The sequence below is a fragment of the Arvicola amphibius genome, chromosome 10 (assembly GCF_903992535.2).
Source record: "Arvicola amphibius chromosome 10, mArvAmp1.2, whole genome shotgun sequence".
NCBI classification, from domain to species: Eukaryota; Metazoa; Chordata; class Mammalia; order Rodentia; family Cricetidae; genus Arvicola; species Arvicola amphibius.
This window is the reverse complement of record NC_052056.1, coordinates 7,097,440-7,112,113: the sequence shown is the minus strand read 5'-3', so window position 1 is coordinate 7,112,113 and position 14,674 is coordinate 7,097,440. Positions and strand designations below refer to the sequence as shown.

Sequence of the window (14,674 nt, the reverse complement as noted above, 5' to 3'; positions counted from 1 at the left end):
TTCCAAGCAAATTGTGTCTTTTCATTGTCTTGGTGTGAGCCTTTGGAACATTTGGCTTTGGTTACTAATTTTCAGAGAAGCTCAGAAAAATAGTTTTGCTCTGCCCAATGCTTCAGACACTCAACTGCATAAACTAACACTTAGCTCCTCGCCCACCACGGTTCTTACCACATCTACTCAGGGGGTCTCTCAGCTACACCCAGGTTCTCGCTCTGCTTGTGAAGGGCCAGAGACCATCTCCCACCATCAATAAGACAAAAACAATGTTTCAGTGTTGATGAATCATTCCGAATAGTCCTCGGATATGCAGTGAGCTAAGCAGTGGCATCTTATACAACCCCCTTACCAAGGGGACCTTCCGGGTTTGGTGTTCACAGGAGCAAAGAAACTACTGGTAGGTCACTCTGAATTTGAAAAAAAAAAAAAAAAACAAAAAAGGGGGAGGGTATGTGCCCATCTGCTTGAATTATGTCACCAATAGCTGAATCAAGCTTTTGTTAGCCTGAGGAACGCCCCCAAACACACAGATGCCCCTTAATTTATTTTTCTACTTTCCCAAAATATGTCATATGATATTTTTGGACTCGGACATCATTTAAAGTAGCAAACATTAAAACCAGGTGCACATGACTTTCTGTAAAATAAAATAAGGGCTGGGGACATGCCTCTGCGGGCGTCTTGTGCTCTGAGGGCCTGAGTTTTGCTCTCTACACCCAGTTAAAAACCCAGACATGGCAGCACATCTGTAACCCCAGTTCTGGGACAGAGGAAGACAAGTGTGTGAGGTGGGGGTGAGGAGGGAGGGACAACAGGTGGATCCCCAGGCTTACTAGCCAACCAGTGAGAGCCAGGCTCAACAAGAGACTGTCTTAAAAACTGAGAGTGACAGGGAAAGACACTGGACACTAACCTCTGGCCTCCACATGTGCACATACAGGTATAACCTCTGGCCTCCACATGTGCACATACAGGTATAACCTCTGGCCTCCACATGTGCACATACAGGTATAACCTCTGGCCTCCACATGTGCACATACAGGTATAACCTCTGGCCTCCACATGTGCACATACAGGTATAACCTCTGGCCTCCACATGTGCACATACAGGTATAACCTCTGGCCTCCACATGTGCACATACAGGTATAACCTCTGGCCTCCACATGTGCACATACAGGTATAACCTCTGGCCTCCACATGTGCACATACAGGTATAACCTCTGGCCTCCACACGTGCACATACAGGTATAACCTCTGGCCTCCACGTATGCACATGCACATAACACACACACACACTCAAAAATAAAAGTACACTCTGTAATAGTCACAAAACGCACCTCCTGCATTTGATAATCGTCAGTGTTATTAGTTCAGCAGAGAAGATGGTGTTTCTGCCCGTGCCCGCTCTAGTAGAAACAAAGACATTGGAGGAGATAGTATAGAGTTCAGAACCACGCGGCCGGTTACCAGACACTGCACCTAATTCACCGCACTGACTTCTGGAAACGGACACGGCTCATGGTCTCTGACACCGTTCCAGCTGGAATCTTTATTTAGAGAGAGCTGCTTCTAAGAGGGATTTAAATTCTGATGAGGTGGTCCCAGAGAGTTTCTCTCCTTCCAGAAAAAGCAGCAGAGAATTCTTTCTTTCCTCTTTGTTATACTCCCCTCTCCCCAAAAGGGAGAAAATCCAGCATGCAGCTGTTTTCAGGGGCTCTTCCTGCCTCTTGTATTCCAGGCAGGCTAAGTCTGCAGGCCACAGAGGGCCTTGCTATTCGACATGGCTACCGGTAGATAGTGTGAGGTGCAGTGTCTCTAGAATCATTTCACCTTCTCTAAGGAGTTTTCCCTTCTTGTTTTTCGAGACAGGGTTTCTCTGTAGCTTTGGAGCCTGTCCTGGAACTAGCTCTTGTAGACCAGGCTGGTCTAGAACTCACAGAGATCCGCCTGCCTCTGCCTCCCGAGTGCTGGGATTAAAGGCGTGCGCCACCACCGCCCGGCTGAGTTTTCCCTTCTTAATGCTTTAGGACGACAACTCCACCGCGCTCTCCTCGGTCTCAGCTCCGGTCGGTTTAAACAGCACATTGCAGCAAGCCTCTGGACACTCAGCTGGCTTCTTGTGAGAGGAAAATGTCTCGAGGGAAAGCAGATTTCAAGCCACAGGAGGCTTAGAGATGCAGCCTTAGTGCTCAGAACTACAGCACCCACGTCACCCCATATCTGCCATCTCACAGGTTCCAGTCTCTGAGCCCAAAGCCAGGATGGGCAGGAAGCCTGAGCTACACACCTCTATAGCTAGAATCTATCACACACACACACACACACACACACACGCACACACACACACACGTGCACGCGCGCGCACACACACGCACGCACACATACACCCTTTGGGCAAAGACAAGAGCGTTGTTAGGGCTAGTGCAACTTGTTCCCCCAAGCATGTCCTGACTGTGGGGGGCCGCAGCAGCTGCCTCCCTTGAGACAGACTGCATGGGTCCCTGCCAGTGGCCACAATGCCTCGCTGGCTTTGGCCAGCTGTCAGGCTTTGCATGCTGTAGGAGCTCTGGGCCCAGCACAAGGGGCCATCCAAGTCACCAGCTCCAAAGAGCGCCAAGTCCTGTGCCATGTTGGGACCGTACGGCCACCTGGAACTTTCTTCTGGGGCCCTCCACTGGGACACTTAAATGCACGCTGACTCTCACGTATCCTTAATGGCGGGTGGGACTTGTTTATCCCGCAAGGAGGGATTGATGAAGTGAGGTCAAGGGTAAAACATCCCTCAAGGATATCCACAATAAAAGGGTCTCCTGGAGGGAAGATCCTTGGTGACCCTGCCTGTGGATGGGAAACAGAGGGGGCAGTCTGGGCCACTGTGACTCAAGACTGGGTTCTGCCTCTCTGTTTCATTGCCTAGGGCCCCTGCCTAGGGAGCGGGCAGAGAACAAAGCAAAGGGGGGTCACCAAGGCTTGCTCCAGTCTAGCACTTTGGACTAAGGAGTTCAGAGAAAGGGCAGAACAAAGCCTGCCAAGCTGGCTCAGGGTTTCTGGAGGTAGTGTCCTTGCTGTCCACTGCTCAGGAGCAGGACTTGAACCCGTAACCTTGTCAGTACTGGCTAGCCTTTGGGGGGAGAGGTTAGAAAACATTTGTTAATAAAGAAGCTTTGCTTCTCCTATCTGAAGGAACTCAGTAGTCCAACACTCCCTGAGAGTCTCAGTTTTTGTTTGTTTTACCATCTTTAATGGGAATCAAAAATGCCTGGCTACCAGGGTCCTGTGAGAGCCAAATGCAAGCATCCATGAAAATATTTCGGACTGCTCTATGTTGTAGAATATTAAAGATATATTACAATTGTTTCTGCTGTGGAATAAATGTTTAATGATGCAAAGATGTGTTGTATCCTTTTATGTTACATTTTGTAGTGGGGAGCTGCGGGCAGGCTTTTCGTCCTGCCCGGATCCCACATGGTTAGCTTATGCCCCGAAATAACATCACACAAATTGTATTCTTTTAAACACTGCCTAGCCCATTATTTTCAGCCTCTTACTCACATCTTGACTAACCCATATCGAATAATCTGTATAACACCACAAAAAAGTGGTGTCTTACCAGGAAAGATTCAGCATGTCTGACCTGATGGCTGGCTTCATCGCATCTGGCCTCTGTCTCACTGAGCAGAGGCATGGCAGTCTGTCTAACTTAGGAGAGGCGTAGCATCTGACTGAGCAATCTACCTCACTTCCTTCTTCCTGTTCTGTCTACTCCGCCTATCTAAATTTTGCCCTATCAAAAAGCCAAGGCAGTTTGTTTATTAGCCAATGAGAATCCTCCATCAACATTTGTTTAACTCTGTGAAATTGTGTTACTTTGCCTGTCTAAAACACCTATTGGTCTAATAAAGAGCTGGAGGGCCAAAAGCAAGGCAGGAGAAAAAAACAAGCAGGGCTGGCGGGCAGAGAGGATAAATAGGAGAAATCTTGGAAGAGAAAATCTAGGAGCAAGCAAAGGAGGAGAGGAGGATTGGGGCCCAGCCACCCAGCTACACAGCAAGCTATGGAGTAAGTAGTGAAGAAAGGCATATAGAACAGAGAAAGATAAAAGCCCAGAGGCAAAAGGTAGTCAGGATAATTTAAGAAAAGCTGGCTAGAAATAAGCCAAGCCGGGCATTCATCAATAAAAATACACCTCCATGTGTATTTATCTGGGAGCCGGGTGGTGGGTGCCCCAAAAGAGTAAAGGCCTCCAACAGCAGCTCTGCCTAAGGGTTATGTGATTAGTGAGGTGTTGAGGTCTCTTGTTTCCTTGGAGTCTCTTTGTTTTGCTTCCTGTCTGGTATGATTTGTTTTTGAACCTGTCTTCTTCAATCCCCCTCTTCTCTCCCCAAGTGGACTCCTCTCACCCTGTCTGACAAGGCCCTTCTGGAGTGAGGGGACACTGCCAGCTTCCTCCTCTCTGCAAGCCTGCTCCACTGGGCATTTGCACATTTGAAGGCGGAGCTGACCCCCTGCTCTGAAAACCATCCCAACTGGACAAGATGGTACCCACACAAGACAATCGAAGCTGGAGAGACTCTGTCAGTGGTTGGTCAAGCATGATGAAAGAGGACAGATGGGAACTATCCAGCAAAGGAGAAAGCCGTGTGACGCTGCCCTGGTACAGGATGCTACAAGTTCAGCAGGAGGTTGGAAGCTTGGACTCAGGTGGGCCTATGGGATGAACACTGGTGGAAGAACAAGACACACAACAGTCTCAAATGAGCAAGCACAGCCAATGGGCACCCATAGCAAGCCCCAGTTCAAGGCAGAGCGGCTTGGCTCACACCAGCAGTTCTCAACCTGTGGGCCACCACCCCTTTGAGGGCCAATCACGGGGGTCATCTAAGACCATCACAAACCCAAACATTTACATTAAGATTCATAACAGCATCGAGATTACAGTTATGAATTCACAACAAAAACAATCTTATAGTTGGGGGTCACCACACCGTGTGGAATTGTATGAGAGGGTCACAGCATTAGGGAAGTTGAGAACCATAGTTTAGGTACCAAATGGCTCCTCCTGGGGACATTCCTTGACTCTCTGACAAGATGCAGATGTATGCCCTGCTAATGTTCAGAGATGAAACCTTCGCTAAGCAATCCTACTGTACTTGGGGAAGAGAAAGATTTGGTTCCACCCTTAACAGATAGGAATGTAGGGTGTTGCTTTCTGATAAGAGCCAGAGCAGGTTTTGCTTAAGCAAGAGTCAAGTCACTGATAAAATGACCTCACATCCTTTGGGGGAGGAAGAGATAAATCTAAGCCCTAAGACTCTGTCATCCCTTAGACCTTTGGACCAGAGAGCTGGGGTGAGAGTGAGAGGAGCACCCAGCCGATTGCCACCGTCAGGCAGCCAGACATTTCTTTCTCCAAGCCCAATGGGAAACCAGAATATAACTGTTTTCATGGGAGCATTAATAATAATAATAATAATAGTAAGACTGAATAATAACAATGATTGAAGTCAACCTCTGTGAACTCATAGATAAATGAAAGGCACAATGATTGCAGGAAATATAAAACTATTACTGGGCAGTGTAGGATGCTATTTGGCTTTCATGAGGAAGAAGTCGGGCTGGGGCTGCAGTCTGTTGGCAGAGTGCTTGTTCACTTATGCACAAAACCCTGGTTTCAGAGTCTCACTAATGCACACACTGGGTATGCCAGTGAATGCTTCTAATCCCAGCACCTGGGAAATGGGGAGACAGGAGGATCATAAGTTCAAGGTTGTCTTCTCATAAATATCGAGTTGGAGGTCAACCTGGAATACAAGAGACTCCGTCTCAAAAAAAATGTGTAAGGAGAAGAATTTAGATACATACTATATCCAACATGGATGAAGCTTGAACACATGCTAAGTCACGGAAATGAGCCAGTCACTAAAGACAAGTACTTTTGGATGCAGCTTAGATGGGACACTCTGATCATACAGATACAACCTATACAGGACGTTCTGAGCAAAACAATCATACAGACCCAACCTGGGTGGCAATTACTAAGGTGGAGAAGTGGTGGCTAGTCTTGGTTGTCAGCTTGACATACCCTGGAAGAGGGAACCTCAAATGAGGAAATTGCCTCCATCAGATAGGCCTGGCGGGCACCTCACAGAGGCGGGCACCTCACAGAGGCGGGCACCTCACAGAGGCGGGCACCTCACAGAGGCGGGCACCTCACAGAGGCGGGCACCTCACAGAGGCGGGCACCTCACAGAGGCGGGCACCTCACAGAGGCAGGCACCTCACAGAGGCGTTTTCTTCATTGGTGACTGATGTCGCCCACTGTGAGCAGCACCATTCCTGGGCATGCAGTCCTGGGCTAGATAAGAAAGGTAGCAGCCTGGGAAGCAAGTCAGGAAGGCAGCTTTCCTCAGTGGACTCTTCCTGGTTCTTGCCTGTGTGCCTGCTTGAGTTCTTGTCCCATCTTCCCTCAGTGAGGAGCTATGACTGGCAAGAGTAAGGAAAATAAATGAACGTCTCCCTCCCCATGCTGCTTTGGCCGTGGTCTTTATCACAGCAACAGAAAGCAAATGAGCACAAGCAGGGAAGGTTTTCTTTTTAATGGTTATCAAGAGTTAAACAGAAGGTGTGTGTGTGCGCGCACGTGTGTGTGCGTGTGTGTGTGTGTCTGTGTGTGTGTGTGTGTGTGTGTCTATTGATGGCTTAAGTTTGGCAGAAGCAAACAGGTCCTGGAGATCGGTTGCAAAGGCCATATGAACGGACAGGCCTTAACACGACAGAACGTGCGCTTAGGCACAGTATATGCTATATTACGAGTATTTGACTACATTTCTTTTAAGAGGGACTCTCATTTCATAACCCAGACTGGCCTGGAACTTGCTATATAACCTCACACTGGTCTCCTTCGTGCCTGCTGAAGCAGTCCCAAATGCTGGGATAGCGGACCACATTTTATAAGGACGCGTGCAAAGGTGTAGTCGAGCTAGAGAGAAGAGGGAGAGAGTCAATAGCCATTTTAACCAGGCCAGAGGAACTAGAACTATGCAAGAATGGTGGGTGTTTTGCTCTAAAGCCCCCCTCTTCCCCTACCGGGGCGGGTGCTAGGACACCCGCGCAGGCGCCCAAGACAACAATCCCCGGGGACTCTGGCTGCACCTCGGCACAGGCAGCCAATGAACGCTCGCCTGTGGCCAGCCTTGCTCCTCCATTGGCTGCACCCCACCAACCGCGATCCTCTCAGGTTCCCAAGCCGGGTTTAAAGGTGTCAGGCGCGGAGGGCGCCTCTCCATCGTCCGCCCTTGCGCAGGTCCGCGGGGAGGGCGATTTGCCGGCCGGCCCACTCCCCGGGCGTTAGTGAAGGGCGCCCTCGGTCGCCCCCACTGCCCCCCACCCCAGATGTACTATGCGATTTCTCAGGCGCGCGTGAACGCCGCTCCCGCGACCATGCTGCGACCACAGCGGCCGGGAGACGTGCAGCTCGGGACTTCGCTGTACGAGCTGGTGGGTTACAGACAGCCACCCATTTCGTCGTCCTCCTCCTCCACATCCTCCTCCTCTTCCACTGCGGCCCTCCTCCCCAAGGCTGCGCGTGAGAAGCCAGAAGCACCGCTCGCCGAGCCGCTGGGAACGGCGCCGGAGTCCCGGGGTGCCCGGGCCGACGCCAAAGAGGAACAGCAGCAGCAGCAGCTGCGGCGCAAGATCAACAGCCGCGAGCGGAAGCGCATGCAGGATCTGAACTTGGCCATGGATGCACTACGCGAAGTTATCCTGCCCTACTCGGCGGCGCACTGCCAGGGAGCACCGGGCCGCAAGCTCTCCAAGATCGCTACGCTGCTGCTCGCCCGCAACTACATCCTGCTCCTGGGAAGCTCCCTGCAGGAGCTGCGCCGCGCGCTCGGCGAGGGTGCGGGGCCCGCAGCCCCGCGCCTACTCCTGGCCGGCCTGCCCCTGCTGGCCGCCGCGCCCGGCTCTGTGCTGCTGGCACCCGGCGCTGTAGGGCCCCCCGAAACACTGCGCCCCACCAAGTACCTGTCACTAGCGCTGGACGAGCAACCGTGCGGCCAGTTCGCTCTTCCCGCTGGTGGCGCAGGTGGCCCGGGCCTCTGCTCGTGTGCGGTGTGCAAATTCCCGCATCTGGTCCCCACTGGCCTAGGCCTGGCAGCGGTACAAGCTCAGTTCTCCAAGTGAGGGCTGGCTGGGTCCGGGGCGGGGCGCGACCTCAGCCAATCTTCCCGCGCTCCCGCGTCTTGGATCTAAGGAGAGTTGGCCCCAATAAGGAGAACATTTCCAGACTCCTCGCCTAGACGACAGACTGTAGGGCGCCTTCCTCCCTGGCCCCATTCCCCGGCAATTAAAGTGACCCAGCGAGTGTTGGTGTTACAAGGAGCGACGCAGTTGCTTGGGGTTCCAGATGTAATCCACCTCTTTAGAGTCAGAAGCCATCACATCCTTACCTTAAATTCACCCAGTGACAGGGGTAATCCGCTTATCTCCCTGTAGCCCTGGTATAGCGTGGCCAGAAGGATGGTAGTCAGGGGTGCGGCACAGTCGGGTTGCCCTTGGTGCAGAGAAAGGATGCCTACGACCTAGGTGTGCTGGGATCCGCCAATTCCCAGACCTAAGGACTGCTCCCCAACAGCGTTGACCCAGAGGGGCCTTCTTTCCTTGTCCCGGACCTGAGAGCACAGGCTCACTTGCTCCCACCAACCAAACCCATGCGGACCTACGAGGTCTAGAAAGCCCAGGCCAAGGGTGCAAATAGCAAGGGCGTTACGGATGAACTGCCCTGGACGGCCCTGAGTTTCCTAGGATGCGGGCAGACGGTGGGAGCGCCATGGTCGCTGGGTGTGCAAGGTGGGGAAGTTCGTCTGGCCTCACAGTTCAGTCTTAAAGGCTCGAACACGAGCTGTTTTGCTGCAGAATATCCACTCCTTAAATCCTGGAAATCTACTTAGTCTCTGTTTCTCCCAAAGGTAGTTTAACCAACATTCGAGCTTGCTTGAAAGCAAAACACCAATCACCCTTCACGCATCTGTGTTCCCCACTTACTAAAATAGGTAACAAAGCATTTCGTAGCGCAGGCTTGTGAAACTCGGTAATTAACGTTCTCATTAAAGTCTGTGGAGGTGGGCGAGGATTCCAAACCGCCGGCGGCTGGTTCGACAAACCCAGCTGCGCAGCAGGCGGGAAGGCACTAGCCCTTTAGCGGCAGCGTGCTCGTCTTTAACCGAGACTTTGCAGCTGAAGAACTCCGAGGACGCGTGCACGAGTGGCGGCCGCGTCTTGGTTTGTGTTTAGTGTTAGGAAAGTGCCCGAGATTATCTCATGATCTTCACCAGCTTGCTTTGACTTTTATGTTGGAGGTTTCGGGTTGTTGACTTTTATGTTGGAAGTTTTGGGTTGTTGACAGTAGCCGAATTTAACTGGCAATTTATTGGACCTCTAACTTTGTCGCCTCCTCCCACCCCCAACAAACTGTACCGAAAACACAAAATAAAACGTCAACAGTCAAATTTTTACATTTCTCATCTGTTTGTTAAGTAAAAATGTCCTTATACCACGGTCGAGTCTCAATGTGGGGGTGGAGGTTAGTAGTTAAGTGACTGGATGCCCATATTTCAAAACTTGAGTTCCTGAATTGTAAGACAAACCAATGAACAGATAACTGTGGGTCAGCTGGAAGTGGAAGAGATGTGGGAGGGTGCCGGGAAGAGACCGGTGATTGGCCAAATGGAGGAGTTGGGTCTTCTTTAAATACAGCTTCCTCGAGATGGAGGCAAGAGGTTACCTTTGAGTTCAAGGCTAGCCTGGGATACATGAGACCCTTCCTCAAGAGAAGAAAGAAAATAAAAATTTGAAATGCTGACTTCTTCACAGGCAGGTTCTGTATGAATGTCTGTCGCCCACCCCCCTCCCCCCCTTTAGCTGAGGGAAGCACAAGGACACCTAAACAGTAGGTGAAGCGATTTGATTTTACACTTACTTGCCTGGGGCATGCATACAGAGAAGAGGAACTTTTGCTTTGAGAACACACCAAGGAAGCTGAAGAGACGTTACTGCTGCCTCTGTCCTGAGGACACCCAGCTGCACAAAGGAGAACAGCTCTGCACACCAGCCTGTAAAAGGAGGCTCAATCCCCCCAGACCTTCCTCTCTCTTTCTTCTCTCTTTCTCTGCCTACCCTTGCTTACCTCACACCCCAGTGAGAGGCGGAAGAGGAAACAACCAGATGCTAAAAACAAATCAGGCTCTGGGTGGAAGAAAGCACAGAACCATATTGCTAGCTCAGAAACACTTCCTTCCCGTTGTCTCTCATCCAGCAGGGACTCACTCCCGCCCACCCCAGACTGGGCAGTAAGAGCAGACATTTGCAGAGTAGGAAGTCAGTGAGTCCTATCTCATCCCCTTTCTCAGGGTGTAAATAGAGCAAGCACCCATGCCTGACTGGAAAATTCAGTGTGTGTGATTTTCAAACCAACAAAACTAAACCCTCGAACTGCCGAAGGTGGTGAGTGAATTAGTAAGGATGTACAGGTTTGGTTTAGGTTATGTCTTAGAGTTTCTATTTCTGTGTTAAACACCATGACCTAAGGCAGCCTGGGGAGGAAAGGGTTTATTTCAGCCCACAATTCTCAGGTCATTCTCCACCACTAAGAGCAGCAACTTCAGGTAGGAACCAAAGCAGAGGCCATGGAGGAACTCTGCTTACTGGCTTGCTCCCCACAACTTGCTCAGTCTGCTTTCTTACACTCTCCAGAACCACATGCCCAGGGGTGGCCCCGCCCACAGTGAGCTGAGTTTGTATATCTGTTTGCTCACAAGCCAGTCTTATGGGGCCATTTTCTCCATTGAGGTTCCCTTTTCCAAAATGATGCTAACTTGTATCAAACTGATAAAATAACAAAACCATTAACAAATAAGTGCTCCATCATGTTGGCAAGGGAAGGTGCTGGAGTCCCACCTCCCTTGATTTCAGATGGAGTAGGCTACAGCAACAGTTTAACCTTTGAGGGGAGTAGCCAAGCAGAGAGGGTTGACACTGGGTCTTTGAGACAGAAAAGCAGCTTGTAGCTTGGTGCCTAGAAAAACGTCCCTGTGTTCACCCATCAGTGTGCAATCCTAGAGAATAGAATCAAAGCGGGGATGAACACAAGGACGAGAAAGTTGGCTTGTGTGTTGAAGGTCAGTGAGCGGTCAGTAACTGAACAGATGAAAAGCAGAAAGGCATCATGGGATTTCCCTAGCATAGTGATGTCTACTGACAGGTGATCTCTCCTGAGGAAGAGCAATTGTACCAGATATGGAAATGCTGCTGTGTGAAATATTTATTTGAGTAGTTATACCAGCAAAAAGACTCCACTTCAAATATGCAAAATACTGCACTTCCCTCAGGATATCAACAACAGATCTTCCATGTTGCCCACATGATTTAGGGTTTTATTTGTGTGAGTTGGGGGTGCTGTGCATGAAAGAGTCTCTTTCAATCATTCTCCGTTCTATATATTGAAGTAAAGTCTCCCATGAACTCACAGCTCACCTGCAGGCTAACTAGATAGCTTTCCCTGAAGATCCCTGTCTTTGCCTCCTGGGTGAGGGCTGAGGTTACAGACTGGTTACCATGCCTACCCACCTGGCTTTTGTATGGCTTTTATGCTGGACCTGCAAATTGGGCTTCTCACAAATATGCAGCAAGTATCTCATCCACTGAGTTGTTCTCCCAGCCTCAGGTTTAATGGGGTCTTTTTTGTTATAGTTTTTTTAAAAATTTTGTTTAACCTTTACTTTTATTTTATGTGTGCGAATGTTTGCCTGCATCTCTATCTGTATATCATATACACACAGTGCCCTGGAGAACCAGAAAAGAGAATCAGATACCTTGGACCCAGAGTTACAAACAGCTGTGAGCTTCCATGTGTGTACTGGGAATTGAACCTGGGTCCTTTGGAAGAGTAGCTGGTGCTCTTATCCTCTAAGCCATCTCTCCAGTCCTAGATTGTTAAAAATAGCATGTATATGTGTGTGGCTGTGTAGGGGTATGTGCACCTGGGTTCAGATGCCCATGAAGGCCAGAGGTACTGGATTTCCCTGAAGCTGGAGTGGCTGGTAATTATAGGCACCCAAGATGAGTGCTAGGAATCGAGCTAGGAATAGAATGGGTCCTCTGCAATAGCAGTACACATTCCTAGCCTCTGAGCCATCTCTCTGGCCCTGGTGGGGTGGCTCTTTTTTCTCTTTCAGTCTTCACTGGTTGCTCACATGTGAGGTAAGGCTGGAAACCAGTGCTTAGAGCTTCAGTCTGCTTGCTAACTATTCCAGCACAGTGTGCAGTGCACTAGCTAACTACCCCGGCACACTGTGCAGTGCACTAGCTAACTATCCATGACAACTGTGCAGTGCACTAGCTAACTATCCCTGATCACTGTGCAGTGCACTAGCTAACTATCCCAGCACACTGTGCAGTGCATTAGCTAACTACCCAGGCACACTGTGCAGTGCACTAGCTAACTATCCATGACAACTGTGCAGTGCACTAGCTAACTATCCCTGATCACTGTGCAGTGCACTAGCTAACTATCCCTGATCACTGTGCAGTGCATTAGCTAACTACCCAGGCACACTGTGCAGTGCACTAGCTAACTATCCTGGCACACTGTGCAGTGCACTAGCTAACTACCCTGGCACACGGTGCAGTGCACTAGCTAACTACCCTGGCACACGGTGCAGTGCACTAGCTAACTACCCTGGCACACGGTGCTGTGCACTAGCTAACTACCCTGGCACACGGTGCAGTGCACTAGCTAACTATGCCAGCACACGGTGCAGTGCACTAGCTAACTATCCTGGCACACAGTGCAGTGCACTAGCTAACTATCCTGGCACACGGTGCAGTGCACTAGCTAACTATCCCAGCACACGGTGCTGTGCACTAGCTAACTACCCTGGCACATTGTATGTTGGTAACAGAAGCCAGCTGGAAGGAGAGCGTTCCTTCAGTCGCACCCCATTATTTCATGAACAGAACAAGGGGGCAGATGGGATGAGTTGCTAAGTGGACTCTGAGCTGCCATGGCACACAGGGCACTGCCTGGAACAGAACACATCCTTCAGAAAGCATTTTTCTTTTCCTTCCTGCTTAGCATTCCACAGTGACCACAGAGGACAGAGCAGGAAGAAGGGAGGTGGCCCAGACCAAAGCATAAAATCATCAGGCTTTTCTCCGAATCCTACAGAATCCCTCAAGGTGTGAGGATCCACAGTCAACATTCTCCTCGTCTCTACCAATTGAAGTCACAGGTAGTCAAGGGCCGGTGTTGGTGAGGCGAAAGTTACTCTCCATTTCTCCCAGTGAGAGAGAAAAGGGGATCCAGGTGACACTCCCACCCCAGTCTGAACACATTGTCTTTGATCCCCTGGAGTCTCATTGACCTCTGACCTTTTCCAGCCTCTCCACACAGCCCATGGTCTGACCTTGTGTGTGGTATCCATGAGACAGACTTGGGACCAGTCCCTTGCCAGTCAACTGGCTGCAGTTCAGTCACCCAGACTTTCTGTGGCAGCCCTGCTCCTAGTCCCCAGGGAGGCCCAGATTAGTGACAGGGAGTGGCAGAGGCGAGCCCTGGGAGAGATGTTTGGATAGAGACACGTTTGCTATCGAGGTTTCAGAAAGCAACTGTAGGAAGCAAAGAAGGAGACAGCTGGCAGCCCCAGCAGTAGGGAGGGCAGGGAGCGGCTTGGGCACAAAGCAAGGACTTCTCTTTAGTGGCTTCCTTTCCATGTCTTCATTGTGTTGACCCTGATAGGGTCATTTTCTCAACAAGGCAGGCCTCTCTTGCTGTGTTTCTCACCGACAAGAGGAATTCTCCAAGAGGCTCCTCCATAACAAGAAGCTCTGACTGCAGCCAACCAACCATCCAGGAACAGAAGCTAGATGTGCCTGATGCTACACCTACCCAGAGCCTGGACATGGTACTCCAGTGTCACCAGTAAGCAGTGGGCCCAGGGAAAAGCTTAACCCTAGGTCCCAAGAAAGGGAACTAGGCTAGTGTGTTCCCAAGTCGCTAGGCAACGTGGGTAACTTTAAATGCTGCAACCAAGAGACTTCAAAATGGCAGGATTGAAAAGACTCATCTGTGAATTTAGGGAGGGAGGGAAGGAGGGAGGGAGGGAGGGAGGGAGGGAGGGAGGGAGGGAGGGAGGGAGAGGACTCCAGCTCACCTGGAGATGAGCAGACATGAAGGAAGAAGATGCACTCTCAGTAAGAATGGCTGATGGCTGATTGGCACCTGCTACTAACAAAGCTAACAGTGCCCATATGAGCCATGGTATGTATTGGGGGCCAAGCATCTTCTAAGCATTTCCAGGCTTCGTCTCCATTTGCAGGTGCCAGGTTATCCTCTTACAGGTCAGAGGTGAGCAGGACAGAGAGAGGGAACCAAGGCTCATCTGCGGGTTTCTAGAAGCCTGGGTGGGGGAGCCCCAAGGCTTGTCCTCTCTACTATTGTGGTAGTGTAGAGAGATGTCCTTTTCCTTCCTTTTCCTCTGCCTTTGGGACAACGTGGTAGCATTCCCTATATGTGCCCCAGACCTCGTTGTGATCGGTTCTGCTGTTCAAAGTCCTGATTAGTGTGACCGTAAGATCCCCATATGGCCCAGCAGTACCGACAGCAGAGATTCGTTCCTC

General features: G+C 50.5%; 1 protein-coding gene across 1 annotated transcript; it reads left to right on the top strand.

Moving 5' to 3' along the window:
* The first annotated feature begins 7,390 nt into the window (after positions 1 to 7,390).
* Olig1 (oligodendrocyte transcription factor 1) lies at positions 7,391 to 8,182 on the top strand. The gene has a single exon (XM_038344591.1). It carries the CDS (start codon positions 7,391 to 7,393, stop codon positions 8,180 to 8,182), a length of 792 nt encoding a protein of 263 aa, XP_038200519.1.
* The last annotated feature ends 6,492 nt before the right edge of the window (positions 8,183 to 14,674 follow it).